The sequence below is a fragment of the Nerophis lumbriciformis genome, linkage group LG03 (genome assembly GCF_033978685.3).
Source record: "Nerophis lumbriciformis linkage group LG03, RoL_Nlum_v2.1, whole genome shotgun sequence".
NCBI lineage: Eukaryota > Metazoa > Chordata > Actinopteri > Syngnathiformes > Syngnathidae > Nerophis > Nerophis lumbriciformis.
In genome coordinates this window covers 17,407,376-17,434,965 of record NC_084550.2, presented here as the reverse complement: position 1 = coordinate 17,434,965, position 27,590 = coordinate 17,407,376, and the positions used below count along the sequence as shown (strand labels likewise).

General features: G+C 41.5%; 1 protein-coding gene across 2 annotated transcripts in view; it reads right to left on the bottom strand.

The window, feature by feature from the left end:
* Nucleotides 1–25,217, bottom strand: part of sec24a (SEC24 homolog A, COPII coat complex component) — a 70,671-nt gene extending 45,454 nt beyond the window's left edge. Inside the window, exons 1-8 of one of the 2 annotated variants that reach the window (XM_061934464.1) lie at nt 24,865–25,217; nt 6,631–7,206; nt 4,402–4,566; nt 4,232–4,306; nt 3,538–3,600; nt 1,389–1,600; nt 917–1,104; nt 737–839 (exon numbers count right to left, since the gene is read on the bottom strand). In XM_061934464.1, the coding sequence (XP_061790448.1) occupies nt 737–839; nt 917–1,104; nt 1,389–1,600; nt 3,538–3,600; nt 4,232–4,306; nt 4,402–4,566; nt 6,631–7,206; nt 24,865–24,919 (1,437 nt within the window). In that variant the 5' untranslated portion in view covers nt 24,920–25,217. The remainder of the gene's footprint in view (nt 1–736; nt 840–916; nt 1,105–1,388; nt 1,601–3,537; nt 3,601–4,231; nt 4,307–4,401; nt 4,567–6,630; nt 7,207–24,864) is intronic. The other variant, XM_061934472.1, reaches the window with a different exon arrangement.
* Nucleotides 25,218–27,590: the final 2,373 nt, after the last annotated feature.

The following is a 27,590-nucleotide window of genomic DNA, read 5'->3' as shown; positions in this document are numbered from 1 at the left end:
TCTCTCACTGCTGCTCTATTCCCGTGTTCTACTGCGTGACTGATCGCCTTGAGTTTAAACTCTGCGTCGTAAGCGTGTCTCTGAAAAGGAGCCATTTTTGGGTCTTTACATAAAGTTTAGGTCTCGCAACTACGCTAGGCAGCCGCCGACTTCATTTTCCCCCGTAGAAGAAGAAGCATTTCTTCTTCTTCTACGGTAAGCAGCCGTAGAAGGGGGAAAATGAAGTCGGCGTAGTTATGGATTGTTGCGAGACCTGTTGTGGCTCAATATTGGTCCATATACACTAGGTGTGGCGAGATTATTCTCTGCATTTGACCCTGACAATCATTGGTACTTTAACTTTAACTTTATATAAGGCGCAACGGATTATAAGGAGAACTGTCAGCTTTTGAGGAAATTGGAGGTTTTTAGGTGCGCCTTATAGTGCGGACAATACGGTACACGTAGCAAATAATTTTGCTACAATAATACTTCCATACTTGCCCTTTTGGGGGTGGTGTTGGAGCAAAAGGCAGGGTACACCCTGGATCGAGGCTGTGGGTCTCTAAAGACCTCACAGTTGTGTTTGTATACTTATGTTTTTTTTTTACCAAACTAAACTAAAGTTGATGCTAATCAACTTGTTTGCTATCCTTTTATGCAAACGAAAATTGATAAAAAACTGAACCGTTAAACAAATTTGGAATCTTATCAATTTTGGTCCCAAAGTGTGAAGGCTGGAGCGTGACTTGGCTACCGAGAGGTCTTTGAAGGGTTGCAGCAGCAGTCCCAGTGGCATCTTGGCTTTATTGAGCAGAGATTGGGTCTGAGGGATGCTTGTCAACGTGCAGCGGAAAACCCTGGAAGCACAGAAGAACGATGAGTCCTGTGATTGTATATAGTGCTGCTGGCACACAGGAAGTGCCTGTCTCCTTACTCCGGGTTGGAATTTAGCTTTTGCAGGTCTAAGGGGAGGCAGGGTGTCGGGGCGCTGACTGGCCCCGGGGGCAGCAGGTTCCGCTCTTGGAGAAGGTTGACCACACGTAAAGTCTCAGGGGTGCTGGACTGGAGGCTCATGGCGGCCAGGGATGAGCTCAGCTGAGCTGGGCCACGCCCGGGAGGTGGCTGTGAGGCAAACAAACAAGCCATTCACTAAAGCTCAGGTGGAAGAAAAATCATCGGAAATAAAAATGTGCAAATTATTAAAATTAGGGGACTAAGCAAGGCAATAAAAAAATACTTGCTTTTTAATGTTTGCCTTCCACAACATTTCCTTAAGCGTACAGTAAGTGCAAAGCAAATTAATGACAAGTGGCAGAGCATGTTGTTCCACAAACACATTGACATGAAAATAAGCCCTAACAAAAAAAAAATTATAATAATTTTTCAATGGGGACAGGGCTCTTTACCTGCTGGTACAATTGAGGTGTTGTAGTGTAAGGCTGAGTGGCGCTCGCTATTCCTGGGTGCATGCTCGGAGGGGCGCCGTGGGGAGCCGAAGGGTGCAGGTACCCCGGGGGGGGCGAGGGGTAGTGCCCCAGGTGGCGACCGGGCGGGCCAGGCTGAGGAGCTCCAGGCTGGGGCGGGCCAGGCTGGGGCGGGCCAGGCTGGGGCGGTGCGGCTGTGAACAACGACAAAAAAAGAAGGCAACATCAGTGAGTGAGAAGGCAAAGATATTAACTCCAAAAAATATTTCCTACTACCGTATTTTTCGGACTATAAGTCGCTCCGCAGTATAAGTTGCACCGGCCGAAAATGCAAAATAAAGAAGGAAAAAAACATATATAAGTAGCATTTTTGGGGGAAATTTATTTGATAAAACCCAACTCCAAGAATAGACATTTGAAAGGCAATTTAAAATAAATACAGAATAGTGAACAACAGGCTGAATAAGTGTACGTTATATGAGGCATAAATAACCAACTGAGAACGTGCCTGGTATGTTAACGTAACATATTATGGTAAGAGTCATTCAAATAACTATAACATATAGAACATGCTATACGTTTAACAAACAATCTGTCACTCCTAATCGCTAAATCCCATGAAATCTTATACGTCTAGTCCAGGGGTCGGCAACCTTTACCAGTCAAAGAGCCATTTTGACCAGTTTCACATATTAAAAAAAACAATGGGAGCCACAAAAATCTTTTGAATTTTAAAATGAAATAACACTGCATACAAAGTTTTTTTTGTTGCTTTGAGCAATGTATAAACCAAGGGTCTCAGACACGCGGCCCACACCTTAATATGAAAATTGAATGTTAGTGCGGCCCGCTGGTTTTATATGAATGGCGCTTGACAGCATCATCCTTGTCATCCCTCCCGATTTTTCCGGCACACTACGAATTTCAGGGCAACTGTTCTTTCGAACGTGCCGTGATGGCACAGCATTTAGGACACACTACAACCAGCGTGCCAGCCCAGCCACACGTTGTATGGGGCTTCTGCTTGCTCACGTAAGTGACAGCAAGGCATATTTGTTCAACAACCACACAGGTTACACTGACGGTGGCGGTATAAAAAACTTTAACACTCTTACTAATAATGCGCCACACTGTGAACCCACACCAAACAAGAATGACAAACACATTTCGGGAGAACATCTGCACCGTAACACAACATAAACACAACAGAACAAATACCCAGAATCCCATGCAGCCATGCAGGGGGGGGGGGGTTCTGGGTATTTGTTCTGTTGTGTTTATGTTGTGTTACGGTGCGGAAGTTCTCCCGAAATGTGTTTGTCATTCTTGTTTGGTGTGGGTTCACAGTGTGGCGCATATTTGTAACAGTGTTAAAGTTGTTTATACGGCCACCCTCAGTGTGACCTGTATGGCTGTTGACCAAGTATGCATTGCATTCACTTGTGTATGTGAAAAGTCGTACATATGTGATTGGGCCGGCTCGCAAAAGCAGTGCCTTTAAGGTTTATTGGCGCTCTGTACTTCTCCCTACATCCGTGTACCACTCCGTACAGCGGCGTTTTAAAAAGTCATAAATTTTACTTTTTGAAATTGATACCGATAATTTCCGATATCACATTTTAAAGCATTTATCGGCCGATAATATTGGCAGTCCGATGTTATCTGACATCTCTAGTTAAAAGTAAGGGGGGGGGGGGGGGGGGGGGGCGGCGCTGTTTGTAGAGATTGTAGAGGATGCTAAATGCTGTACCATCATGACACGCCCTTGTTATTATTGTAAGGATGAAAATTGGAAAATATTAATCCCGGTAGTTTTCTGCGAGAGGTACTGAATTCCGTAAATCTCCCGGGAAAATCGGGGGGGTGGGGGGGTGGGGGGGTAGGCAAGTATGCAGCTGAGCCGCATCAGAGTGATCAAAGAGCCGCATGCGGCTCCGGAGCCGCGGGTTGCCGACCCCTGCTCTAGTCTCTTACGTGAATGAGCTAAATAATATTATTTGAAATTTTACAGTAATGTGTTAATAATTTCACACATAAGTCGCTCCTGAGTATAAGTCGCACTCCCGGCCAAACTATGAAAAATACTGCGACTTGTAGTCCGAAAAATACGGTACTAACAACAAACACTCACCAGGTTTGTAGTCCACATGATTGGGCCCATTCGATGGAAGGGGCACACTTCCGCCCGGAATTCCTGTTATTTTTCAAAGCAAAGACTTTTTACACGGATGGGACATATATAGAACACTTCTCCTAGAAATGGAGATGATGTAACACATGTATCAATGAGTCGTGTTGCATACTACCGTATATGTGGAGGCAATGTCGAACGTAAACATGGAGAAAGCAAGGCAAATTCCTTGTAAATGAACAATGTGAGCACATGTTGTGTTTTGTCAACAGGCTACGTAAGCAAGTCACCCCTTGAGCGTGTTGACACACTTGTATAATAATTACGTTTCACTTGACTTCAGCCTTATTGCCATTTAAAATATATTTCATTGTGGAAGAGTTCACCATCATTAGTATTAGGCACCATCTGATTGGAATGTGAAAAATATAACGCATTTATTCAAATGAAATGAATAGTGAGGCATCCTGTTCCAGTTGGAAGATCAATTATGATGGTGCAGAAAGCAAGCAGTAGGTCCAATCATTACTCTTCTGTCTACAACATTTCCCCCTAAAGCCACTGATGTTGGATCAGCTGAAAGTCACATTTTCTTTCCCAAACTAAGAGCAGAAAGGAAAGGCTATAAAGAGCATGTGCTAAGAGTGAAAGGACACACGTCGTCTAACATAGCTAGCTACTTATTTAGCCCCACCTGGACATTCAATATCCTCCTGGCAATCGGGCTCAGTGGGGGGCTGAGAGCTGCAGGCAGCACCCCCGCACTGAGCTAGCATGTGAGGGACAACAACACAACGTTACTATTGGAACATCCCGGATGTTGACAACAGGGTTATAGATTGGAGGACCAAACAAGAGACTTACCATCGGCCTTTGGGGGCGGAGGTGTGGCATTGGCCATCGGTGGTCCGGTTGGAGGTGCTGTGGGCTTCATGGTGGGTGGTGGGCCTGTGGGTGGGGCCCCGTAAGGCCCTCTGCTTGGGTGATACTGCTGTGAGGCCACTGGGTTCATCGGCGGAGGAGCGCTACCTAAACGAACCAGAGTGGTATTTCAGTAAATTGTGCGTTTGTATGAATATGTACAGTGGTACCTCGGGATACAATATTCTTTTTCTTTAGGTTACGAGCAAAAATTCAGATTGCAGATTTTGTCACAATGAACACTGTAAAATGCAACCAGAACATCCAGTCTTACTAGCTATCATTAGATCATAGCTTATAGACATAACTTTGTCTTCCCAATAGCGTTGTATGGTATACCAGTAGTAATAAAGTACCGCGGTAATAACGATTTAAAGGCCTATTGTTCACAATTATTATGAGAGACAAGAACACACGTCTTTTTTTGGGGGGGATTTTAAAGATGATAAAAAACCCTAGCAAGGTGCGGCAGTATTTAACTCGCCAAGTTAAATACTGTACATTATTAATTAGGGGTGTAACGGTACACAAACATTTCGGTTCGGTACATACCTCGGTTTAGAGGTCACGGTTCGGTTCATTTTCGGTACAGTAAGAAAACAACAAAATATACATTTTTGGGTTATTTATTTACCAAATTTGCAAAATCTTCCTCCAAAAATATTTTTCTTAGTGGAATATTTGATGTGAAGTAATCGTAACCTTGGGTAGGTCAATAATTCATAATAACATTGATTTTGATTCCATATTATGTTTTCAGCAATGACAGTTTGAAAGAAAAAAAAAAACAGCTTTGTTTTATTAGTCAACATTGCAACTTTTTCTAAATTACATTTAACCTTTAAGCTTTTTTAATTTCACTTTTGTTATGTTTTTGTTTATTTTAATAGTATTTTTAGAATGTGCCGTGGGCCTTTAAAACATTAGCTGTGGGCTGCAAATGGCCTCCGGGGCACACTTTTGACACCCCTGCTATAGATAATAAAAAATTAAATCTATGGATAAAAAGCAGAGCCTGGCGACGCATGCGCGTTTATCATAACTCTCTCGCTCTCTCTGTCTCTGCCCCTCCCTCACGAATGCTGCTGCGTGCACAATTTGTTTTGTTTTTAACCCCTTCTTAACCCTAAGTGTACATTGAAAATACACGCAACTCTAACTCAAAATGCCGGACATTTGAGGCATTTAAGAAACTCCGCCCTGACAGCTCCGCAAAAGAGGACATGTCAGGTGATAAGAGGACATATGGTCAGTCTATCGTAGCCCGTTAGCTGCTAGCATGCTGTGTGTTGTGCCTCGGTGTGCATTGTTTACACAACTTGCGTTACGCTACTTAATATGTCCATGTGGAAACTCGTTCGGTACACCTCCGAACTGAAGTCCCCGTACCGAAACGGTTCAATACAAATACACATACCATTACACCCCTATTATTAATACATTACTTCATAAAACTACTGTATTTGTTTGTACTACACTCTATTGTATTGTTTTTATATAATATGTATTATGTGAAAGCTTGTTTTACTTTTTAACAGGCTTGTTACATGGTAAAATTGTGCTTTTCTATTTATTTTAATGGGCGACGCTGACAAGTTTTTCGAGGTAGGAGCCATGTCACAGATTAGAAATTCGTACCCCGACGTACCACTACTGTACATTATAGTATTACATGCACCAGACTTTGCGTCACTTTGTAGCATAAAGACTCTACTTGAACTTTGAGTGGACTGGGAGTGAGGGTGTGTGTGTGTGTGTGTGTGTGTGTGTGTGTGTGTGTGTGTGTGTGTGTGTGTGTGTGTGTGTGTGTGAGTAAGGCTGTGCCAACATGTTGAAGGAGCGAGTGGAGGGCAAGGTCCTCCTCCAACGTATTAACACTGCAGATACTCTGTGTCCTACCTTCAAGTCCTAGGTATTTAAACTATTTTAACTGGTGAAACTTCAAAGTTTGGGATGACAACTCTCCATGTAATTCGCTGATTTACCCAAAAGGTATTAAAGTATTTCTGATTTCGACAAAAGGTCAAGGTTCTGATTTGATCCGACAGAATGACTCATCTTTTTTTTTTTATTGATTTGGCCAGGGGGATGTGTTTGTCATGGCTGCCACATTGCTATCATGACGAGTAGTAATATTTGGTGCCAGGAAGTGGGAGGTCGCTGTGTGCTTACCTGGCTGGCTGTATCCCTGCAGAGAGGTGGGGGGCGCCCCTGTGTGCGGGGGCTGCATGGGGCTAAGGGACCCAGAGGGTGACAGTGCAGAGCTGTAAGGTCCGGGTGGGCTCATGTGATTGGGCGCCATGCCCCGCGGTGGCATGTTTGAGGAGACCGGAGGCCCCGTGGGCGGAGGAGCCGAGTTGTCATGCCACTGTGAGGCCATGGGGGGCTGCTGGAGGTTGGAGTAGTATTCACCGTAAGACACAGCAGGAGGCGGAGGTGTGCCGTGTACAGGGGGCAGCCGGGGCCCGGGACTGGGGCTGGCAGACTGAGGAGGAGTATGGGACATGGGGCCCCCAAGCGGAGGTCGGGTCAGCTGGGGCTGTCCGAGGGGAGCGTGGTAAGAAGTGGTTGGCGGGCCGGGCTGGTAGGAGCTGACTGGGGGGACATGCTGGTACGGCCCAGAGGGGTAAAGTCCAGGGGCATGGGGGGCTGGAGCCTTGGCTTGCATGGGATTGTATGCGGGTTGGTGCGTCATGCTGTAGTTGACCCCCGGGAGTTGCTGAACACCAACGGGATTCTGGGAAGGACCTGGAGAAGACAGAACACAGAATTTGAGTTTATTGGGGAGCTGGGGCCTCACGTAACAAAAGCTGCGCGGTTTTCCTACTAAAAACAGACGTAGGTTCAAATATGGAAAATGTAGTAAGCAGGTAAGGATTCATATGCATTAAAGTGTGCGCACGTACAGAGCCAAGCACATTCATTTTTAAAAATCTTACTTTTTTCAGATGTTGGTGTGGCTTGGCATACCCAAACCGCGCCCCCTTATAAATATGCAAATCACATTGTTGCATGTTTTGGCCAATCACAAATCAGTAGGAGATGTTTGTTTCTGGTGTTTGAGTAATCACTAGCATGGTGAAATTGGTGAAAACCCGAGCCTAAATGAAAAAGAAATGGTTAACGGTGGCAGAGGGGTTAGTGCATCTGCCTCACAATACGAAGGTCCTGAGTAGTCTTGGGTTCAATCCCGGGCTCGGGATCTTTCTGTGTGGAGTTTGCATGTCCTCCCCGTGACTGCGTGGGTTCCCTCCGGGTACTCCGGCTTCCTCCCACTTCCAAAGACATGCACCTGGGGATAAGTTGATTGGCAACACTAAATTGGCCCTAGTGTGTGGATGTGAGTGTGAATGTTGTCTGTCTATCTGTGTTGGCCCTGCGATGAGGTGGCGACTTGTCCAGGGTGTACCCCGCCTTCCGCCCGATTGTAGCTGAGATAGGCTCCAGCGCCCCCCGCTACCCCAAAGGGAATAAGCGGTAGAAAATGGATGGATGGATGGTTACATCAGGAAGAAATCGCTAAAACAGACGAGCGTTTGAAAAGAATAGTCGCTGATACTGGTTAGGAGCTCGAAGGCAGCGGACGTCGTACCCCTGGCATCCATCGGTATGATACGTAAAACTTTAGAACAGTGAGTGACTCTGATTGCCCTAAATGTAAATATAATTTGTGTATGTCTATGAATATTCTCATTCATCCAGGTCATTGTCATCTCAGGGCATTCAATGGACCGCAATCGGACTGTTTGGTTTGTCTTAGAAGACGTTTCGCCTCTCATCCGACGAGGCTTAATCAGTTTGTACTCATAGACTTAGATCGGTCAGATCTAGTCTAGCGGCAAAGCCCCAAATATTTATACTCCAAAAGCAGGAGGGTGTGTCTAGGCAAAGATGGTTTCGCCCTATCGTAGAGGAAAACAACGATGCAATGCCACTGTCAAAGCCAACGACAGTCATTGAAGTGTAATTTCCCTTTGTTAGCATTGAGCCCAGGCACACCCTCCTGGTTTGGGAGTATAACTATTTGGGGTTTTGGCAACCAGCCGCTAGACTAGATCTGACCAATCTAAGTTTATGAGCACGAACCGATGAAGCCTACTCGTATGAGTAGGACTAAGACAAACCAAACAGTCCAGTTGCGATGGATTGAATGCCCTGAGATTAGTGTACAGTAGCATGCTCACGAGCCATATTAAAGGGGAACATTATCACCAGACCTATGTAAGCGTCAATATATACCTTGATGTTGCAGAAAAAAGACCATATATTTTTTTAACCGATTTCCGAACTCTAAATGGGTGAATTTTGGCGATGACGGTCACATCGGGAAGCAATCCGCTATTTTCTCAAAAACCGAGTCAAATCAGCTCTGTTATTTTACGTTTTTTCGACTGTTTTCCGTACCTTGGAGACATCATGCCTCGTCGGTGTGTTGTCGGAGGGTGTAACAACACGAACAGGGACGGATTCAAGTTGCACCAGTGGCCCAAAGATGCGAAAGTGGCAAGAAATTGGACGTTTGTTCCGCACACTTTACCGACGAAAGCTATGCTACGACAGAGATGGCAAGAATGTGTGGATATCCTGCGACACTCAAAGCAGATACATTTCCAACGATAAAGTCAAAGAAATCTGCCGCCAGACCCCCATTGAATCTGCCGGAGTGTGTGAGCAATTCAGGGACAAAAGACCTCGGTAACACGGCAAGCAATGGCGGCAGTTTGTTCTCGCAGACGAGCGAGCTGAACCCCCTGGATGTCTTGGCTCATACCGTCCCTTATGCCACCGAAGATGATCAAGAGAAGAATATCGACCCTAGCTTCCCTGGCCTGCTGATATCAACTCCAAAACTGGACAGATCAGCTTTCAGGAAAAGAGAGCGAATGAGGGTATGTCTACAGAATATATTATCCATCCATCCATCCATCTTCTTCCGCTTATCCGAGGTCGGGTCGCGGGGGCAGCAGCTTAAGCAGGGAAGCCCAGACTTCCCTCTCCCCAGCCACTTCGTCCAGCCCCTCCCGGGGGATCCCGAGGCGTTCCCAGGCCAGACGGGAGAGATAGTCTTCCCAGCGTGTCCTGGGTCTTCCCCGTGGCTTCCTACCGGTCGGACGTGCCCGAAACACCTTCCTAGGGAGGCGTTCGGGTGGCATTCCTGACCAGATGCCCGAACCACCTCATCTGGCTCCTCTCGATGTGGAGGAGCAGCGGCTTTACTTTGAGCTCCCCCCGAATGACAGAGCTTCTCACCCTATCTCTAAGGGAGAGCCCCGCCACTCGGCGGAGGAAACTCATTTCGGCCGCTTGTACCCGTGATCTTGTCCTTTCGGTCATGACCCAAAGCTCATGACCATAGGTGAGGATGGGAACGTAGATCGACCGGTAAATCGAGAGCTTTGCCTTCCGGCTCAGCTCCTTCTTCACCACAACGGATCTATACAGCGTCCGCATTACTGAAGACGCCGCACCGATCCGCCTGTCGATCTCACGATCCACTCTTCCCCCACTCGTGAACAAGACTCCAAGGTACTTGAACTCCTCCACTTGGGGCAAGATCTCCTCCCCAACCCGGAGATGGCACTCCACCCTTTTCCGGGAGAGAACCATGGACTCGGACTTGGAGGTGCTGATTCCCATCCCAGTCGCTTCACACTCGGCTGCGAACCGATCCAGTGAGAGCTGAAGATCTTGGCCGGAGGAAGCCATCAGGACCACATCATCTGCAAATAGCAGTGACCTAATCCTGCAGCCACCAAACCAGATCCCCTCAACGCCCTGACTGCGCCTAGAAATTCTGTCCATAAAGGTTATGAACAGAATCGGTGACAAAGGGCAGCCTTGGCGGAGTCCAACCCTCACTGGAAACGTGTCCGACTTACTGCCGGCAATGCGGACCAAACTCTGACACTGATTATACAGGAAGCGAACTGCCACAATAAGACAGTCCGTTACCCCATACTCTCTGAGCACTCCCCACAGGACTTCCCGGGGTACACGGTCGAATGCCTTCTCCAAGTCCACAAAGCACATGTAGACTGGTTGGGCAAACTCCCATGCACCCTCAAGGACCCTGCCGAGAGTATAAAGCTGGTCCACAGTTCCACGACCAGGACGAAAACCACACTGTTCCTCCTGAATCCGAGGTTCGACTATCCGGCGTAGCCTCCTCTCCAGTACACCTGAATAGACCTTACCGGGAAGGCTGAGGAGTGTGATCCCACGATAGTTGGAACACACCCTCCGGTTCCCCTTCTTAAAGAGAGGAACCACCACCCCGGTCTGCCAATCCAGAGGTACCGCCCCCGATGTCCACGCGATGTTGCAGAGTCTTGTCAACCAAGACAGCCCCACAACATCCAGAGCCTTAAGGAACTCCGGGCGGATCTCATCCACCCCCGGGGGGGATCTCATCCACCCCCGGGGGCTTGCCACCGAGGAGCTTTTTAACTACCTCGGCAACCTCATCCCCAGAAATAGGAGAGCCCACCACAGATTCCCCAGGCCCTGCTTCCTTATAGGAAGACGTGCTGGTAGGATTGAGGAGGTCTTCGAAGTATTCTCTCCACCGATCCACAACATTCGCAGTCGAGGTCAGCAGAGCACCATCCCCACCATACACGGTGTTGACACTGCACTGCTTCCCCTTCCTGAGGCGGCGGATGGTGGTCCAGAATTGCTTCGAAGCTGTCCGGAAGTCTTTTTCCATGGCCTCCCCGAACACCTCCCATGTCCGAGTTTTTGCCTCCGCGACCGCTGAAGCCGCACACCGCTTGGCCTGTTGGTACCTGTCTGCTGCCTCAGGAGTCCCATGAGCCAAAAGAACCCGATAGGACTCCTTCTTCAGCCTGACGGCATCCCTCACCGCCGGCGTCCACCAACGGGTTCTAGGATTACCGCCACGACAGGCACCAACTACCTTGCGGCCACAGCTCCAATCGGCCGCCTCGACAATAGAGGTACGGAACATTGTCCACTCGGACTCAATGTCCAGCACCTCCCTCGTGACATGTTCAAAGTTCTTCCGGAGGTGGGAATTGAAACTCTCTCTGACAGGAGACTCTGCCAGGCGTTCCCAGCAAACCCTCACAATGCGTTTGGGCCTGCCAGGTCTGTCCGGCATCCTCCCCCACCATCGCAGCCAACTCACCACCAGGTGGTGATCGGTAGAAAGCTCCGCCCCTCTCTTCACCCGAGTGTCCAAAACATGAGGCCGCAAATCCGATGACACAACTACAAAGTCGATCATGGAACTGCGGCCTAGGGTGTCCTGGTGCCAAGTGCACATATGGACACCCTTATGTTTGAACATGGTGTTTGTTATCGACAATCTGTGACGAGCACAAAAGTCCAATAACAGAACACCACTCGGGTTCAGATCCGGGCGGCCATTCTCCCCAATCACACCTCTCCAGGTTTCACTGTCGCTGCCAACATGAGCGTTGAAGTCCCCCAGTAGAACGAGGGAATCACCCGGGGGAGCACTCTCCAGTACTCCCTCGAGTGAATCCAAAAAGGGTGGGTACTCTGAGCTGCTGTTTGGCGCGTAAACGCAAACAACAGTCAGGACCCGTCCCCCCACCCGAAGGCGGAGGGAAGCTACCCTCTCGTCCACCGGGTTAAACCCCAACGTGCAGGCTTTGAGCCGAGGGGCAACAAGAATTGCCACCCCAGCCCGTCGCCTCTCACTGCCGGCAACGCCAGAGTGGAAGAGAGTCCAGCCCCTCTCAAGAGAAGTGGTTCCAGAGCCCTTGCTGTGCGTCGAAGTGAGTCCGACTATATCTAGCCGGAACTTCTCCACCTCACGCACTAGCTCAGACTCCTTCCCCCCCAGCGAAGTGACGTTCCACGTCCCAAGAGCCAGCTTATGTAGCCGAGGATCGGACCGCCAAGTGCCCTGCCCTCGGCTTCCGCCCAGCTCACACTGCACCCGACCTCTATGGCCCCTGCTATGGGTGGTGAGCCCATTGGAGGGGGGACCCACGTTGCCTCTTCGGGCTGTGCCCGGCCGGGCCCCATGGGGACAGGCCCGGCCACCAGGCGCTCGCCATCGTGCCTCACCTCCGGGCCTGGCTCCAGAGGGGGGCCCCGGTGACCCGCGTCCGGGCGAGGGAAATCTGGGTCCTTGGTTTGTGTTCTTCATCGAGGTCTTCGAGCAGAATATATTAATTGATGAAAATTGGGCTGTCTGCACTCTCAAAGTGCATGTTGTTGCCAAATGTATTTCATATGCTGTAAACCTAGTTCATAGTTGTTAGTTTCCTTTAATGCCAAACAAACATATACCAATTGTTGGTTAGAAGGCGATCGCCGAATTCGTCCTCGCTTTCTCCCGTGTCGCTGACTGTCGTGTCGTTTTCGCTTGCATACGGTTCAAACCGATATGGCTCAATAGCTTCAGTTTCTTCTTCAATTTCGTTTTCGCTACCTGCCTCCACAGATTACGCCGTTTCAATACATGCGTAATCTGTTGAATCGCTTAAGCCGCTGAAATTCGAGTCTGAATCCGAGCTAATGTCGCTATAGCTTGCTGTTCTATGCGCCATGTTTGTTTGTGTTGGCATCACTATGTGACGTCACAGGAAAATGGACGGGTGTATATAACAATGGTTAAAATCAGGCACTTTGAAGCTTTTTTTAGGGATATTGCGTGATGGGTAAAATTTTGAAAAAAACTTCGAAAAATAAAATAAGCCACTGGGAACTGATTTTTAATGGTTTTAACCCTTCTGAATTTGTGATAATGTTCCCCTTTAAGAGTTTCATGTGGAAATGTATTTAAATGTATTTATTATTTCATGCCGGCGCTATCAAAAAGGATACAAAGGACTTTGAATATTGTTTGATTACTCAATTTATTGTTACAACAAGAGAGAACTGTCGCAGCCATACAGTATGTGACACAGTCGACCCCTGCCCTGCACAGTCCTCGGTCTCGGAGGTGCCATTGTGCTGCCCGCTGGAGTCACATGAACACATTGTGACAGCAATAGGTGGCAAAATGATCGCCAACATAATATTAACAGACGTCCTCACAAATATGAATAAGAAGCATTTAATGCACTGGTGAAAAAGTTTATTTTGTGTCCTTGCCTTGATCTTTTTTACGTTGTTGAAATCAAATGTTGGCAAAGCCCGAACGACCACCTCGGTGTGTCACCAAAGTACCCACAGCCTGGTGAAATGTACGTATGTTTGATATTCCATAAGTCAATTAACTGATGAATAAATGACATTAAGTCAGTAAGTTTTCCAGCGTTGATAAATCGCTATGTGCATGGGGGTTTACGGGCTTCAAGAGCACTTTTCATGAGTTTCAGCAGCTGCGTGTGATTGTACCATAGCGGAATGAAAAGAAGTGGGTGAAACATCTTGTCCTTCATTAAGTGTCTTTGACTCTTTGTGCGAAGAGGCGGGTCCACTGGCCCGCTAGCATCACACAATGCAACAAGTTAACCCGTAACCAACACATGTACCGTAGTAGCCAACATGGACAAAATGATCACAAAACCAAATGCCATACCAGTGTGGGACAGTGGGAATATTTTAGTTCAAACCTTTGGATCGAGATGAGCCTATCAAGACCGAGGGTACAGTTTGCCGAATGTGCTTGAATGCCACAAACCTGCACGCCATTGGCGTTGTTAGGCCCCCCTAAAATATTCTTAAGCCCCTTAAATAATTTGGTGGTTTTTTTTTTTTTTTTTTTTACAAATACATGCCGACATAGTCATTATAAAGTGGCCCGAATATGAGTTTAAATAAATAATCATATAACCTGTTATTATTCACTCAGTTTCCCCTCACTTCGTAGCGTAAGGTAGAGAGCCCCTTTAGTGCGTCGGTATCCAATCCATTCCACTTGTTCATATAGAAAATGCCCACATCACTCAAATTCCAGTCCGCATTTTCTCTGCGCCCTTGCTTGCGGTCCTGCGGGTGTACGAAGCACATTATCTTCCTTTACAATGAGTGAAGCTGCACAAAACCTTGTGTGTGCAATTGTAAATCATTTAGTTTTTAAGTTTTGTGTTTCTTGTAGAATCTATATAAAGTAATGTACAGTAGCCTATTGTTAAAATAAAGAAAAAACATCATTAAATATATTTGTTTTATTGTATTGTTACATTAATAGCTGTTGTATTATTATAGGATGGCTTAGTAAACATTTCATAGGATTTTCAGAGGGAGGAAAAACCAAGACATTTAATATAAAATGTAAAATGAATAAATACATAAAAAGAAAAAGAAAAAAAAATGGTCAAAAGCCATCGTCCCGGGGAGCATTTCATTTCGTCCCGTGCATTTAAAAAATAAATAATAATAATAATTTCTAAGTCGTTGTTAGCCGTTTGTGAAGTTCTGTGCTTGCGCGTAACGGTCGCTCGCATTATGTGCATGTCTTTAAAAGCTAGTGACGCCCCTGCTGCACGCCCTCTTGAAACACAACCACCCCACAGTCCACACTCAGTTTGCGTTTAGGGAACAAGGTGAATGCAAACAAAACAAAGTACAGAATGGTGTGCGTCCCACAGAAAGTGTTGTTAAATACATCGCTAAAGACATACCACACTTCAGTACTGTTGAAAAAACAGCATTTCTAAAATTGACATTTGTCATTTTGTCATGTCATGTTGGTGTTTCCTCACTCGGAATCTGCCGGACTACATTTTTTTATATTTGACCTGTAAAATAAATCTGCTTGTACTAAAGTGTTTGTATTGTTGTTCTGCACCTTTGTGTAAAAAGGTCCTAACTTGATTGTCAGTTAAGCAATTTACAACTCTACATCTGCCTACATGTTCAATAAGTGCAACTTTGTTTGTCTATACTTTTAGCTATTTTATTTGCTGTTTTGGTTGTTTATATTTGAGGGCACACCTACCCCTCAACATATTGTATTGCTTTGGATTTTTATTCAAGTTCAAAAGTATGCTAACAGTCGGAGTATATTTTTTTGTATTTGTTTGTTTTATTTAAAGAAGAACTGCACTTTTTTGGAATTTTGCCTATCGTTCACAATCCTTATGAAAGACATGGGCGACCGGTGCAATGGACGTCGAGTGGATAGAGTCTAATATTGTGAGAGTCCAGTCCATAGTGAATCTAACATAATAGTGTGAGAGTCCAGTCCATAGTGGGGCCAGCAGGAGATCATCTTGAGTGGAGACAGGTCAGCAGCGCAGGCACGTCCCCAACTGATGCACAGATGAGTGGTCCACCTGGTCAATATATCGTCCAGCAAAATGTGTCATCGTCCCAGGCCTACGTACGCCAGCCATGAAATTGCCATGAAGCAGCGCACATTTCCACGTCAACATCAATCGTGAGACATTTCAGCTTTTCCGTGAAAAAAAGGACTTGCGCCAGGATTTTGTGCCTAAGCAAGCTTAATACCTGAGGGCCCAGGTGTTCAATTTCATTTAGATAGAAAAATAATCTTACTTTACGGTTAATGTAAAAAGGAGGCTGGTGAGAACAGGACGTGAAACCCTTCTGAGCTACCAAAATAAGCAACTAAGTGGCCGCACGGACATAATCTGGTAACCTTAATCTGGATCTGACCTCACTATCTTTGTGTTAGTTTTGCTGACTGGACGAAAAACACGGCAGAATGCTTTTACAGATAAGAAGGCATCTAAAAAAAAATTGCATCCTCCATTCTACACTTCTGCAATTCCTTTGTTAAGCAAACCGCCTATAACCCAGTACAAAGGCTAACTAACCCCAACAAAACAATTCTTGTTTACTCCCCGTCATTGTCTCAAATCTCACACCCAATCAGGGAAAACTGAGGTAAGAAAACATCAAGGATACGTTAAGACTGCCGAATTTGCATTTTTTGTAATCGTTGACAAAACAAAAAAATTGCGATGGCTAATGGGAACACAATCTGACCCGCAAGCAGACATGACGTTGCATGCATGGCCCAGGTTTTAGTCAATCTCAGTCCTGGCCAATTTGTGGCAATTTCGAGGATTTTGTGCAATCAAAGTCAACATTTTATGAACTTATGTACTGCGATGAGGTGGCGACTTGTCCAGGGTGTACCGCGTGTACCGCCCGAATGCAGCTGAGATAGGCTACAGCACCCCCGCGAGCCCAAAAAAGGTACAAGCGGTAGAAAATGGATGGATGGATGTATTGCATGTAGAAGATTATTAAGGAAGAAGGCGAGTATTCTGGATCTTGCAGTTTGTAAGACATTTATTTTACATAGTGTAAACATATTATGTAAATATGTTACATTAGTACATATGTAATATTACATATACAATATAACATACATCCATAAACGTGGACGCATGTGAAAAAGTGCAATATATTGATCTGTACAGTAATCTATTTATTTATTTATATATATTTATTTATTTTATATATATATATATATATATATATCTGTACAGTAATCTATTTATCTATTTATATATATTTATTTATTTTATATATATATATATATATATATATATATATATATATATATATATATATATATATATATATATATATATATATATATATATATTTATATATGCACCGTATTGCTTTTTTATCCTGCACTACCATGAGCTTATGTAACGAAATTTCGTTCTTATCTGTGCTGTAAAGTTCAAATTTGAATGACAATAAAAAGGAAGTCTAAGTCTATGTTATATTTATATTGCTACTATGGTACATTTTAGTCTACTTTATACATTTTGTTTTCACCCTCTTTTTGTGCCCTTGTGTACATCCATTATCCTTTCCATCCTTATCCTTTCCATCCTTTGTCACTGAGCTACTGTGTGGAACAATTTCCCTTGTCGATCATTAAAGTTTGTCAAAGTCTAATTTTACTTTGGTGTTTGCTCTGAAGAACGTGTAGTTGAGCAGTCTGAGACAGGAGTGGTGGAGCATTGACATGAGTTCCTAAAATATTTTATTTTCACCTGTTTTCTGCTCATGTGTCAACTACGTATTTGGAAACGGTCTACTTTGGCGAATAACTATGACGCTTATTGCTTTCTGATGACGTTCTGGGAGTGCGGGAGCGTTCACACTGCGGTCGTATCGCACACATATCTGATGTCTATCCACACACAGAAGAGGCCTATGTCGGATATGAAACATTTGGAATTGTACTGTTCACAGTGTTGGATGGACCCCATCAAGTCATACAAATGGGGTCCCACAATAACTTTTTGGGGTGCCACTTTTTTGTAACCGTTTTGAAAACTAATTATAAATGCATGCATTATCCTGTTATAGCTCACATTCTATATTGTGTTTTGGAAAAAGGTTGTCATAAATGTTACTTAACTCATTAAAAAATTATTTAAAAAAAAAACAAACAAATGTATGCATATGTAAATGTATTCAGTTATAAACATTCATTCACTTTCTTCTTTCCTTCATGGATCTAAACTTTACCGCTGCCGGTAGTTTTTTTAAATATTTTTATTTAATAAGTTGAAGGTGTATTTATTTCAGTATAAAAGTGTAAAATGTTTTTTGCTTCGGTCATGAAATGATGATAAAGGTGTACCAGGGCATACATACATTATTTATTTATTGCTTAAATCTCTATTATAGAGTCTACATCAACTTCAGATTTTTTTTAGTATTTTTTTTATATATTTTTTTTAGTATTTTTTATTAATGTTCTTAATGATAATATCAGAGGGTTTTTTAATCACTGCTATTTTGAAATTGTTACTAATATTGATGCTGTTGTAGATAATGTTCATTTTTGTTTCACTACATTTGGATTTGTGTGTCCTCAATTGCTCTGTTTATTGTTGTTCTTAATGTTACTGGGACGGGTTTGGTTTTGGAATTGGATTGCATTGTTGTGGTGTATTGTTTTGTTGATTGATTAATAAATGCATAAAAAATAAAAATAAAAAAAAACTTCAGATCTATTCGACAATTCTAAGTTTTTTGTTTTTTTATGTTGTTTTTTAGTTTGTTTGTTTTCTGCCCTTTTTGTCAAAGAAAACAATGTTTTTTTATGGCAAACACACAAAATATGCAAAATCTTCCACAAAAAAATATTTTTCAAAGTGGAATATTTGATGTGAAGTAATCGGAGCCTTAGAGATAAGTTAACCATTCATAAAAACATTAATTTTGATTCCATATTATGTTTTGAGAAATGACAGTCTTAAAGAAAATGAACAGCCTTGTTTTATTAGTCAACATTGCAACTTTTTCTAAATTACATTTCACCTGTAAGCTTTTTTATTTCACTTTTGTTATGTTTTTGTTTATTTTAATAGTATTTTTAGAATGTGCCGTGGGCCTTTAAAACATTAGCTGCGGGCTGCAAATGGCCTCCGGGCCACACTTGACACCCCTGCTATAGATGATAAAAATTTCAATCTGATAAGTCCATTGATAAAAAGCAGAGCCTGGTGACGCATACGCGTTTATCATAACGCACAGTCAGCATCTCTGCGTCAGTAAACAATGACGGTGATGACGTCACTGTCACTGTCACTAACTTGTCAGCCACTTCTCCAACAGACTCCTTTTGAACACTCCTCTGACATTAACACTTTAAGAGGCACATATCTGCCCCGTTTGTTGACCTGTAGGTTTTTGGGGTGGAGGAGTGTGGTCATGTGCTGGTTTGCTAGAAGCTAACGGCTAGCCTGTCTCCATCCTCGAACCATGTCGAAACAGCAGAAGATAAAAAATAAGTTTCCATGGACTCACATAGACTAAAACAACTCATTTACTGGAGCTATTGCACAGGATGAAGTTAAAAAGGTTGACTTTACACTCACCTCAGTGTTTACCATTACGTCTTTCTTTTGACAGCCCCTCAGGGTAAAGTTGTCTCAGTGCAAACTGAGGCAGTATTTGTGATTGATAAACCTTTCGGCGAATCAAAATTTCCGACCAGTGATGCAATAAATGAGGGCGGAAATTTGACTCGGCAAATATAAACTAAACAAAACCCTGGCGCAAAGCGATAAACGATAAAATTTAAAAAACAAGCAAACCGGGAGGTTACTTTTTTTTTTTTAAAACCATCCCCAAAAGGGACAAGCGGTAGAAAATGGATGGATGGATTTTTAAATAAGCTTTCTGATTTCAATGCATAAAAAGACACAAAAAGTGTGTTAACTGGTTCACACTGACATCAAAAAATACGACCCAAGTCGCATAGGGGCAAAACATTGGAATTGACCCTCAGTGTGGACGAGGCCTTAGAGGAGAAACAGTGTAAAATGTGCTTTAACAACCTCTTAATGCCCAAGCTGTTTGTTTACATGCTTTTTTTCTTCTTTTTTTTCTCTTTGCTATTTGGGCTTATTGGACCTGTGGAGAATGCATATATTTTTAAGAGTTCTTTCTTTATTCATAGTCATGTTTAAATCAGCTAATATTTTCCCATGTGTACTCTTTTTGCTTGTATCTTATGTCCGCAAGTAAACTCTGTGCTTTACCTTGAAGGGGTCGGAATGTGGGAGTATAGCATACTCCCTTTTTACCTTATCAGTATTGGAACAATGAGGCTGTATTCCTTTCTGGGCAGGGTGGGGGCTGTTTTCGTATTCAATAAGTTGTCTCTTCCCGTTTGATTTTCAGACCGCTTCTAGATGCCGCTATTAACGGACTGTAGGACTGGTCTACTAAAGCTTTAGTAAAACTTGATAATATTCCTATTCTGTCTTGATGGTCCTTCTTACTCTGCATATATGTTATCTGAAAGAAGTTGGGATTGACCAGTGACTTGTATTCCCTGAGAGGAAGACTGGTCAGACGCAACAGACCCTAATTAGAATAAAAACTAAGAATCATCTTTTTTTTGATGTACTTAGTCCATAAGTAACAAACGTGTACTTCATGTTTAGTGACATGCTAATTCTTATTTTTACACTTTTTTCTCTCCAAATTCCATTGTATGTTATACTCTTCTGACACCACCAGATGGCAGTATAAGTGTCCACATAAGCGGCCATAAGACCCCAATTCAGTAGTGTACACAATTTTTTGAAATAAGAGCTAAAAAGGTGCTGTCCACGCATGTGGCCACTAAGCCTTTAGAGGATTTATTCAATTAAAAAAACAAAAAACTCCTCAAATCACATTGATATTTGACTTCTGGTTAACGAACAAAGTCGGTCAGCATTCCTTACCAGTCCACCAGATAAAAACAAGATAGGAATATGACCAAAGAACCGAGGGCTAAAAGATACAACATAATAGAATGTAACAAACGTGTACAGCCAACATTGATACAAAGGAGCAAAAAACGCCAGCACACACTTTTGATAAAGATGCCCTTGCACGCCAAGATGGCTTTTTGATTTGTTCAATAAACGCGAAAATATAAACACTGGAAAACTCTTGTTTGGTAGTTTGTTAATTTTCAATGTGTCACATTTAACACACAGCTCCAAATTTCTAGGTATAATGATTGATGATAAATTGAACTGGAAATCTCATGTAAAAAATATACAACATGAAGTAGCAAGAAACACGTCAATAATGAATAAAGTAAAATTTGTTCTAGACCAACAATCACTTCATATTCTCTACTGCTCGCTAGTGTTACCATATCTGAGTTATTGTGTAGAAATATGGGGAAATAACTACAAAAGTACACTTCATTCACTAACGGTGTTACAAAAAAGATCAGTTGGAATAATGCATAATGTTGGATATAGAGAACATACAAATCCTTTATGTATTGAATCAAAGATACTGAAATTTGCAAACAGCTAACATTATTTAACTGGTCTAGTTTGACCAGGTCTGTGCGCGAGCAGGCAAGTTTGAAGGTCTTTCAACGAAGACCTTAAAGCAGCCAAATTAATTGAACTATTGTCGGTTTCCACTGGATTTGTTTCGGGGACTATTTGTATGCACGTACAACACTTAAGACCTTCAGTATATCAGTATGTGGAATTAAATTATGGAATGGATTAAACAAAACAATCAAACAATGTACGAATATGATCCATTGATTGATTTGATTGATTGAGACATTTATTAGTAGATTGCACAGTACAGTACATATTCCGTACAATTGACCACTAAATGGTTACACCCCAATAAGTTTTTCAACTTGTTTAAGTCGGGGTCCATTCATGGTAAACTTCAAAAAACTCTACAAACTTAAAGTGTTTACAAAGTACAAAGAAGAAGAACCACGATAAACATTCTGAATTTATTATTTTATCCATCCATTCATTCTCACAATAATCTTACTCATCTCATCATATGAAATGTAACTTACTTCACCAAATATTATTTATATACTTTTATTGTGATTACTTATAGAGTATATTGTAAATAAAGTTAGAACAGGAAGTTTAAAAAAGTTTTAGCAACTGTTATGTACAAGAAAAGGGGTAGGATTAAATAAGCTCTGCTTCTTCCTACTCCTTTTCGAACATGTTCGAAAGAGAAACTGTAAATTGTGATGTATCATGCTTGCATGTTCCAAATAAACTCAAACTCAACTCAACTAACTCAACTAAACTCTTAAGAAGAAGTGCCTATTTTTTAACAAACACAACTACTAAGCAAGTTATACAATCCCTTGTATTGTCACATATTGACTACTGCCCAGCAATCTGGTCTAAAGCATCTAAACATGAACTAAATAAAATCTAGCTTACCCAAAACCGAGCTGCCAGACTAGCTCTCCATTGCTCATTTAGGACCGGCGTTGAGACCATGCATACTGAATTGTCATGTAGGAGAGTTGGTGAAAGACTAGCGTGTAGTTTGATTTTATTTATTTTTTTAAATCTATACATACCATAAACCTTCATATCTGTATTCTCAGCTGTTGCTTGCTAATGACAGTCACAACTATGGTACCAGGCTAGCCCTAAGAGGTGCTTTCACCCGTCTTAAACCCAAAACTGATGTTTTGAAAAAGACCGCAATGTATAGGGCAATCACTTACTGGAATCGACTTCCACAATATCTGCTATCAATCACCAGCATAGTGGGTTTTAAGAATAGACTAAGAGGAGAAGTTTTGCGGAAAGAGATTATACTAGATTGTACCTGATGTCATGACTGTTTTTATTGACTATTGACTATCTTATTGATTGTGGGACAAGCAGTAGAAAATGGATGGATGGTACTTTTTCGTCACTTAATGTTTGTCTTTGGTACACTAATGTGTATATTTTAAGGCCATTGGTTCTTTGTTTTATTTTTGCAAAAATATATCTTTTTATATTGCTCTTTTTATCTTGTAAACTCTAAGTTATTATTACTTTTTTTGGTTCTTTGTTGTTGCTATTTTTGTATTACAACATTTTATTATTTGATCATGTTGTACTGCATTGTAATCTTTTGTTTTGTGATTGTGTGATGTTTTTTGCCTGGACCCCAGGAAGAATAGTCTCCACTGCGGTGAAGACTAATGGGGATCCTTAATAAACTAAACCAAACTAAACTATAAACCCCGTTTCCATATGAGTTGGGAAATTGTGTTAGATGCAAATGTAAACGGAATACAATGATTTGCAAATCCTTTTCAACCCATATTCAATTGAATGCACTACAAAGACAACATATTTGATGTTCAAACTCATAAACTTCCTTTTTTTGCAAATAATAATTAACTTAGAATTTCATGGCTGCAACACGTGCCAAAGTAGTTGGGAAAGGGCATGTTCACCACTGTGTTACATGGCCTTTCCTTTTAACAACACTGAGTAAACGTTTGGGAACTGAGGAGACACATTTTTTAAGCTTCTCAGGTGGAATTCTTTCCTATTCTTGCTTGATGTACAGCTTAAGTTGTTCAACAGTCCGGGGGGTCTCCGTTGTGGTATTTTAGGCTTCATAATGCGCCACACATTTTCAATGGGAGACAGGTCTGGACTACAGGCAGGCCAGTCTAGTACCCGCACTCTTTTACTATGAAGCCACGTTGATGTAACACGTGGCTTGGCATTGTCTTGCTGAAATAAGCAGGGGCGTTCATGGTAACGTTGCTTGGATGGCAACATATGTTGCTCCAAAACCTGTATGTACCTTTCAGCATTAATGACACCTTCACGGATGTGTAAGTTACCCATGTCTTGGGCACTAATACACCCCCATACCATCACAGATGCTGGCTTTTCAACTTTGCGCCTATAACAATCCGGATGGTTCTTTTCCTCTTTGGTCCGGAGGACACGACGTCCACAGTTTCCAAAAACAATTTGAAATGTGGACTCGTCAGACCACAGAACACTTCTCCACTTTGTATCAGTCCATCTTAGATGAGCTCAGGCCCAGCTAAGCTGACGGCGTTCCTGGGTGTTGTTGATAAACGGTTTTCGCCTTGCATAGGAGAGTTTTAACTTGCACTTACAGATGTAGCGACCAACTGTAGTTACTGACAGTGGGTTTCTGAAGTGTTCCTGAGCCCATGTGGTGATATCCTTTACACACTGATGTCGCTTGTTGATGCAGTACAGCCTGAGGGATCAAAGGTCACGGGCTTAGCTGCTTACGTGCAGTGATTTCTCCAGATTCTCTGAACCCTTTGATGATATTACGGACCGTAGATGGTGAAATCCCTAAATTCCTTGCAATAGCTGGTTGAGAAAGGTTTTTCTTAAACTATTTGCTCACGCATTTGTTGACAAAGTGGTGACCCTCGCCCCATCCTTGTTTGTGAATGACTGAGCATTTCATGGAATCTACTTTAATACACAATCATGGCACCCACCTGCTCCCAATTTGCCTGTTCACCTGTGAGATGTTCCAAATAAGTGTTTGATGAGCATTCCTCAACTTTATCAGTATTTATTGCCACCTTTCCCAACTTCTTTGTCACATGTTGCTGGCATCAAATTCTAAAGTTAATGATTATTTGCACAAAAAAAAAAAGTTTATCAGTTTGAACATCAAATATGTTGTCTTTGTAGCATATTCAACTGAATATGGGTTGAAAATGATTTGCAAATCATTGTATTCCGTTTATATTTACATCTAACACAATTTCCCAACTCATATGGAAACAGGGTTTGTAAACTAAACTCAACAGCAGAGAAGTTGAACCAAGTCAAAAGTCATACGTGACAATCAAAAAGTGGACGGTACCTTCCTAATATTTTCGTGGATAAAAGGGGTGAAACTAAATGAGGAAGTTTTCTAGAAGTTTATAAATGTCATGTACTGTAAAGGAGGCATAACAGTTAGGTATCACCGTGCATTCGTGATAGATTTGATTGCTTTGATTGCTATAAACGAGTTTGTTCCCTTTACAAAATCTTCCACGATTAAAATATTAGGTTTTTCCATCGCTAAACTAACTTAGTGGAAGTAAAGCTGACAGGCTTAAAGAGTTTGTTAGACCGAGCTAACAGCTAGCAAGCTAACTAACGGTAGTCGTTAACAGCTGTCTTTTCTGCCACTTCAAGTGTCGTCAGTCGGTGACATTTGGCCTCTTTTACTCACCATTAGCGTACGGTTGTCCGGTCCCGTTCTGGGCGTTGAAGCCCGCCGTTGACATCCCGAAATGGACACCAGGGTCTGCTTTACAGGCGCTAGCGAGCAGTTAGCCGCGTCTTTAGGGTAGCCGACCGAGCTAAATGTTGACCAAACTTGTCGCCCCGGCGACGCGTCGGTTATTCGTCCGAGCTGACGTGTCGCAGGCTGGCTTCGAAATGCTGTTGGTCTCACTCGTCGCCGATCACACGGCCATGGCTGCCGCTGTTAACTGGTAAGTAGCTGCGGAGGAGGCCGACAGGCCTTGCAAGAGGGTGATCGTCTACAACCGGAAGTTGGGATCACCCAGAGGGATCAACGTTAAAAAAAAAAAAAAAAAAAAAAAAATGCTGGGCATGCGCAGTGTGTACACGTGGCATTTCCTCCGTGTGCGCTGCGATTTGTGGTTTTATTGGAAACAAGAGTGAGGGGGAACCCTGTCGTTTCATCCTGGACAATATTCATGGCAAATTGGCGCTTTGTTTTAAAGATGTCCTATTTGGATTTACACAGTGTGAAAAAAAAATGTGAAAAGGAATTTTATCTTTGCAACCTCATTATACTATTGGCTAAGTTTTATATTTATAAATGGGAGTTTCTCAATACCCGACCTGGTTTTTTTGCCTTTAAAAAAGAATTAGAAGTTTACTTTAAAACACTTTCTACCTCTAACAACCAAAAAGCTGTGAAAACTATGATGCTGTGCTCCAAATTTGAATTATTATTATAGGATTGTGAGCCTATGGCTTTAGGCTTTGTTTATATATATATATATATATATATATATATATATATATATATATATATATATATATATATATATATTTATCCCATCCATCCATTTTCTACCGCTTGTCCCTTTCGGGGTCGCGGGGGGTGCTGGAGCCTATCTCAGCTGCATACATACATACATACATATATATATATATATATATATATGTCTTAATAAGGTTATCCAAAAAATAGTGCTCGATACCGTAGTAGAGCGCAATATATGTATGTGTGGGAAAAAAAATCACAAGACTATTTAATCTCTACAGGCCTGTTTCATGAGGGGGGGTACCCTCAATCATCAGGAGATTTTCTCCTGATGATTGAGGGTACCCCCCCTCATGAAACAGGCCTGTAGAGATGAAATAGTCTTGTGATTTTTTTTCCCACACATACATATATATATATATATATATATATATATATATATATATATATATATATATATATATATATATATATATATATATATATATATATATATATATATATATATATATATATATATATATATATATATATGTATTTACATACATACATATATATGTATTTATATACATACATATATACATAAGTCGCAAATGAGATCATTGTTTTGTTCACTTTAATGTAAGACTATATTCATTTTAAAAGTTTTTATTTATTTTTATTTTTTATTTTTTTATTTTTAATATATATATAAGCAAATAAATAATAATGATCAAAACATGTATATATATATATATATATATATATATATATATATATATATATATATATATATATATATATATATATATATATATATATATATATATATATATATATATATATATATATATATATATATATATATAATTATATTTGAGTTATTGAGTTTACAACCCCCTGATGTTGTTTTGTACGTTTTTTGTACTGTTTCTGTACATGTTTTGATCATTAGTATTTCTTTGCTTGTATGGATATTAAAAATAAAAAAATAAAAATAAAAATAAATAAAAATTTTAAAATAAATATAGTCTTACATTAAAGTGAATAAAACAAAGATCTCATTTGCGACTTTTTTCACTTCAAAATAAAGGCTAAACAAGACAAAAAAAGGCTGAACAACAATTTGTGAGGATCTCGTCTCAGGACATTAAACTTGACTAAATAGAGAAGTCATAATCTTAAAGTTTTCATATGTGAACCTGCCGAAAGATCGTTGAAATGTCATTTTAAAAGGAATATAGTCTTACATTAAAGTGAACAAAACAAAGATCTCATTTGCAAATGTTTTCACTTCAAAATAAAGGCTAAAAAAGACAAAAAAAGGCTGAACAACAATTTGTGAGGATCTCGTCTCAGGACTTTAAACTTGACTAGATAGAGAAGTCACAATCTTAAAGTTTCCATATGTCAACCTGCCGAAAGATCGTTGAAAGGTCCTTTTAAAAGGAATATAGTCTTTCATTGAAATGAACAAAACAAAGATCTCATTTGCAAATTTCTTCACTTCAAAATAAAGGCTAAACAAGTCAAAAAAAGGCTGAACAACAATTTGTGAGCATCTTGTCTCAGGACATTAAACTTGACTAAATAGAGAAGTAAAAATCTTCACAAAGTCTTCACAATTTTTATTTATTTATTTATTTATTTTTTGTATTTTTGTTTATATGTATTCTTTTATTTTTTTTGGGTGGGTGGACAAAAAAAAGTGTCTGTTTCCTCAGTACCTGTATTATGATTCCCCTATCAAATGAATAAATGTATATATATATATATATATATATATATATATATATATATATATATATATATAACAATTTGTGAAGTATTCTAAATTGTCCAATTACATTTGATTAAAGTAAGTAGTACATTTTTTAACATTTTTTTTTTAGATTTACAAATATAATTTGAGAGGTACACCAAAACAATTTGACTTGACCTGGGGCTGCATAATTAGT